At 37.2% G+C, this 6,000-nt stretch overlaps 1 protein-coding gene and 1 pseudogene across 1 annotated transcript; one reads left to right on the top strand and one right to left on the bottom strand.

The window, feature by feature from the left end:
* LOC107754373 (von Willebrand factor A domain-containing protein 5A-like) overlaps positions 1 to 2,096 on the bottom strand; it is a 26,263-nt pseudogene extending 24,167 nt beyond the window's left edge.
* Positions 2,097 to 3,776: 1,680 nt separating this feature from the next.
* LOC107754349 (serine/threonine-protein kinase pim-2-like) lies at positions 3,777 to 5,215 on the top strand. The gene is made up of 2 exons (XM_016570766.1): positions 3,777 to 4,000; positions 4,098 to 5,215. The coding sequence occupies exons 1-2, from the start codon at positions 3,835 to 3,837 to the stop codon at positions 4,367 to 4,369; spliced, it is 438 nt and encodes a 145-aa protein (XP_016426252.1). The 5' UTR covers positions 3,777 to 3,834; the 3' UTR covers positions 4,370 to 5,215.
* The last annotated feature ends 785 nt before the right edge of the window (positions 5,216 to 6,000 follow it).

Here is a 6,000-nt window from a genome sequence, read left to right as displayed (position 1 = left end):
ATCCTTCAAAAATCATTCTAATATGCTGATTTGCTGCTCAAGAAAACTTTAATTATTATTATCAATAGTTGAGTAGTCTACATTTTTTTCAGGATGAAATAAAAAGCTTTTGTAACATTATACACTATACCATTCAAAAGCTTAGAAAATAAAATTATAGAAATTAACACTTTTATTTAGCAAGGATGCTTTAAATTGATCAAAAGTGATGATAAAGACATTTATAATGTTACAAAAGATTTCTATTTCAGATAGCCTAAATGCGGTTCTTCTGAACTTTCTATTCATCAAAGAAACCTGAAAAAAACTCTACTCAGCTGTTTTCAACATCATAATAATAATAAATGTTTTTTGATCAGCAAATCAGAATATCAGAATGATTTCTGGTAAAAATTTAGCTTTGAAATCACAATAAATTACATTTTAAGATATATTAAAATAGAAAACATTTATTTTAAATAGCGGAGTAAAAACATTTCAAAATTTTACTGTTTTGCTGTACTTTGGATCAAATAAATGCAGGCTTGGTGAACAGAAGAGACTTCTTTAAAAAAACATTAACAATCTTACTGTTCAAAAACTTTTGACTGGTGTATAGGCAACTTTAATTTTTCTCTAATTTCTAGCTTTTAATTGACTTAGAAATCTACAACTGCTGGACAATAACCAATAATAATGATTTGTTTGTATACTACAAACACTTTATCACATAATAAGGCAAAATAGTTTCTATACTGTAATAAATGCTATGTCAATTAGCACTGCATTGTTCATATACTTTATTTATTACCTGCTGGAGATTACTTGAAAAACACAAATAAACCATATATTGTCGCAATTGTATGTTTAATATATTCATGTTTCCAAACGTTTCAGCAATAGCTGTACGCTTTTGTCCATATTAGGAATTTCCTGGTACGACTTTCTGTGCGAGAGCGCTCTCCGGCTTCGAGTATGAATGAAACACACACTGCATGAGTGTTTAGCGCTCCGCGATGTTCATCTCGCCTTCTGGGTCCGAATAATACATCAGATCATGCACAGACTATCCTGTCTCTTTGAATTTAAATCTATATTTATTCACACGGCTTTTGAAAACCTCTATGCGAACACACTTGGCCGAAAAAGTGCGGGGGACGAACTTACGTGATATTAAAAGTGTGGGGGTGGGGGACGTCCCCCACGTAATCTACGCCCCTGCCTAGCCTTATCGCCTAATGACTACAATCCCACTGACTCCCTCTGCCTGACTGTCATTGCATTTGGAAACAAAGATGAAGTTCTCAAGGTGAATGCATACCTTGACTCTAGGGGCCAAACAACTAAAAATCAAGTCAAGAATCTTGGTGTGATTTTGGAGCCAGACCTTAGTTTCAGCAGTCATGTCAAAGCAATAACTAAATCAGCATACTATCATCTCAAAAACTTTGCAATCAAGATGTTTTGTTTCCAGTCAAGACTTGGAGAAACTCGTTCATGCCTTTATCAACGCTAATATATTTATGAGAGTAAATATGATTTCGGAGGGATTTAAAATGCCTAACTGAAGAGAACATGATGTTAAGCGAGAAGTTTTTGTTTACGTATCAAAAGAAAGTCCCGCTGCACAAACTGTACACTTGAGTGGTAAGAAATGAATGTACAAAAACTAACGTTCCGGGAACGTTCTGGGAACCAAAAATTGTTAGCTGGGCTGTATTTAAATCCAGACTCAAAACATATCTGTTCAGCTGTGCATTTACTGAATAAGCACTGTTTTTTATGTATCATCATCTTTTATTCTTAACTGTTTTAAATCCATTTTTAAATCATTTTAATTACTTGTTTTTGTTGTTTGTTATTATTTTTATGATTATTTTAATTCCTTTTATGTAAAGCACGTTGAGTTACCATTATGAACTCCACCATAATTACAGTAATACTGAGATAAAGCCCTTGCGACTGTGTGGAAACACCTCAGCTCTTACACATCATAAAAAAGTTTTAATTTAGGAAACAGTAAAAATAAACAGGTGAATTCATACCTGGTACATTTTTCTCAGAGAGAAGACTGCAGTTCTCCATTCTCACGCGCTGTTAGAGGAAACGACTAGAAGACCTACTTCAAAAGTGAATGAAAGTGAAAATCAAACAGAGAAGCTACTCTGTTTACTCTGCTGACGCGTCACGATATTTATGAGGCGCAGGGTTGGCTCATGAATATTACGTTTAGTATATAGGAGCTAGTACCGCTCAGATTTTTGAATCAGATTTTGGAACCAAACCAATTTTCTATGCGGCTTCTAAATATGCGGCTGATTCTTCCATTAAAGATAATCATTCTTTTTGCGTTAGAAATTTTTTATTGTATCTCTTTAATTACTTTTTCCTAATTTAACATCTTTCGTACCATACAGCAAAAATCTATTTTGTTTTGTTTGATATACTAGGAAAACGTATTGCAAATGTCATTATTTTAAAATCTGCCAGAATCTATATTAAATTTAAACATTAATAATAAATTTTGTTTTAAGCCCTACAGGCCTATACATACAATATAAATACATTTAAATTAAAAATAATAATTTAATAAATTTGTTATGTTTTATTAATTGGACTGAACGGAAATCATTAAGAAAGTTCTGAGAGGTTCAAAGCTTTATAACGCCATAGTAAGTAGAGAGCCGCGTGCGCGCGAAATTTAAAAATTAACGGTCATTTCGGTGTTAATGGCTGCCGGACTCGTTCGTTTATCCATCTCTTTTTTGAATTATAACTTAAAATTAATATAGTTATGAGAGTAAATATGATTTCGAAGGGATTTAACATGCCTAGCTGAAGAGAACATTATGTTAAGCGAGAAGTTTTTGTTTACGGATCAAAAGAAGAATGTCCCGCTTCACAAACTACACTTCTGTGGTAAGAAATGAATGTAACGTTACTGATATACTACTTTAAGCTTAAAAGAAGTAGTTATGGTACATGACACGACCATGTTATGAGAATATGTTTCATTTTAATACAGCTCTACTTTGACCATGTAAACCTATCAGTCCTTTCACACACAATATCAAAAATACACATCCGTACATATAGGCATAAGATCTTTATTCCATGACAAGTTCAAAACATTGCTGTTATACGTCTTTATGTACTAATATGCTAAAACTATAAATGTTCAATATAGTCTCTTAATTAATTAAAATACAGTCATTAAAATTAATAATGTATGAAAATTAGTCTCAATTATTTTTAGATTAAAGGGGGTCATATGATGCGATTTCAAGTTTTCCTTTCTCTTTGGAGTGTTACAAGCTGATTGTGCATTCATAAGATCCCTGAAGTTGCAAAGACTAAAGTCTCAAAACCAAAGAGATATTCTTTATCAAAGTTAAGACTCTGCCACGCCCCCCTAAAACGGCTCGTTCTAACACGCCCCCACATATCTACCTCACTATGTGGAAATATTAGCATAATGCCGCCCAAATGTGCACGCAAAGAAAGAAGGCGTGGCAGTTAGAAGGAGGGGGCTTTGTAGAAAACGAAGCGTTTGAGAGAGGCGGGGCATAGAGGACCTACAATAATGTACAGTATTTGAAAAATGTGTTTTTTGAACATTAAAGCATGTCAACATATTCTGTTACACCAAATACACAAAATAATGATCTTTAAAAAAGCATCATATGACCCCTTTAAATACAGCATCTCACATCACAAGGGACTGATCTCATGTGAAATTTTGTTTTACTACATCTTCAGCTGCTACACTGTGGGCGATCAGCTGGGCAAAGGTGGATTTGGCGTGATGTACGATGTCACGGTGGAAGCCTTGATGAAGAAACAGTGCGGCAAATCATGTGGCAGGCAGCTCACGCTGCAAACATGTGCTGCCTCCGCGGAGTGCTCCACCGTGACGTCAAACTTGACAACCTTCTGATAAACAGGGAGACATCCGAAGTCAAGCTGATTGACTTCGGATGCGGGGACATTCTGAGGAGGTCACCATACAAGTCATACCATGGTATGTATGATGTAATTAATTTCTTCCTAATAGATACAGAACAATCGTGCTGCATTAATGCAAACTTACACATCATACAAACTCCTCTCTTCTCCAGGCACAGCAGTGTACTCCCCTCCAGAGTACCACAGCAGGGGGAAGTACTACAGCAGGCCGGCGACAGTCTGGTCACTAGGGGTTCTAATGTTCACAATGTTGTGTGGACGTTTCCCTAGTGACTATGACCTGTTCCTGCTGCATTACAAGCACTGGTCCAAACCCGGCCTGTCAAAAGGTGAGATCTTCATCACAAAAAATAACTCATTCAGAATCATACAAAGGATCTTAGTTTTGACTAACATGATCAAATACAGCAGATGTAAAGTTTAAGGTTATCAAATGTCCTTCCCGTCTTCCTGCACAGAATGCAGTCACCTCCTCAGGGCTCTCCTGCTTGAAAAGCCAAGCCGGCGACTTGGTCTGGGGCAAATCATGTCCCACAACTGGTTTAAGGTAGTGAACTTAAGACCAGCTAAAAATAATTAATTTCTCATGGGAAAGAACCAAAAAGTCAAACCCGTTTTTTTTTTTGTTTCAGGTCGTCACATAAGACAACTCCAGTTGGCGTCTCTCATGCAGCTTTGCGTCTAGTGGGGCGAGCAAGCCTTGTGTAGCGTCTTGCGTCTTGGCTTGAGGAAGCAGTATTTGCGTCTGGCGGTACTGCTTCTGGAGGGATGTGTACATATTGTATATATGTACATACTTCTTTTGGTTGCCCCTTTTGTTTTTCCCATCATGGCCACTCCATTCTTGAGGTTCTTGCCACAGCTGTCCAAATACCAGAGCTCTCTGTCTCCACCTCCACAATGACAGCGTTCGCATTCTCTGCCACCACACAGCTACTAAAGAGGTTCCTGGCACTGCCAGTTCAGAGCTTCTTGTCATGGCTGCCCAGAGCTCTCTCTCTCAATGCCATTCAGGACGGTCATGGTTGGACCAGTGATTCAGATACACCGAAGATTCCTGTAATTGCAGTCTCAGAGGTTTATGTAACCGCTCCAACCAGAGCCAGCACCCAAGACCATCTCAGTCCCAGAGATACCCGTCTCAGCAACCTCGGTCTCCAGGCTTGCTGCCGTGTCTGTCGAGACCCAAGGGCTGAAGGTTCAAATGCCAGAAATCGTCTGTCCTGCTGCCAGAGGTTCCTGTTATAGCAGCCACAGAGGGTGCTTTCATTCGTGCCAGGTCTACAAGCTCCAAATATGAAATAAAGGAAAAAAAATGTTTTCATTTAGTCATTAAGCATATGCTTCAAACCAAAGTAGTTCACAAATGAGGAACATCACAAACAATTTATCATACAAGTCTCAAAAATACTCACAGGACCACAATGGCAAATTTCAGTCAGAGGCAAGTAGAAGCTAGAAGAGAAAATACAGTTAAGAAAAACGAGAAACTGTTTTAATAGAACTTGTTTACAGAAAGTGCCTTTTTACTTTATACCTCAGTGAGACTGAACCACCAGAAGCTGCTCGCTCGGAGACCATCGTGGAATGGAGAGAATATGATGCCAAATATCACAAAGTTGTATTCCTTTAAATATATTCATATGTAAAACCTGTAAAAGATGGTAAGACAAATATGTAAAATATTCCTCATTATTGATCTGTCCTGGTTAATATATCAATAGCTGTTGTAGTAGCCAATTTGTTGAAACATAGGGACATCATGGTATGGAACTCAAAACATTGTAAGTGAATTATGGACTAGTTTATGGTGTTTTTGGCCTTTCATTGAATGAACAAGTGGGAAGATTCTTTAATAGTAGTCTCAGCATTGTCTTGCTGCTCTAATTTACATAAAGTTCGACTTTAAACCAGGGGCGAGACCTGAAATGTTCAAGCGGGTGGTCCTACATAAAACTGGGTGGGCAAAGTGTATCATCTGCAAACTGCATGTCAAAATACAGCACAGGTTCAATACACAATACTTCTAAAGCATTGATAAACATTAATTTTAAT

This window comes from Sinocyclocheilus rhinocerous, unplaced genomic scaffold (assembly GCF_001515625.1).
Source record: "Sinocyclocheilus rhinocerous isolate Xijiao unplaced genomic scaffold, SAMN03320098_v1.1 scaffold561, whole genome shotgun sequence".
Lineage (NCBI taxonomy): Eukaryota > Metazoa > Chordata > Actinopteri > Cypriniformes > Cyprinidae > Sinocyclocheilus > Sinocyclocheilus rhinocerous.
The sequence above is the reverse complement of the archived record's forward strand: the minus strand, read 5'-3'. Positions and strand labels throughout refer to the sequence as shown.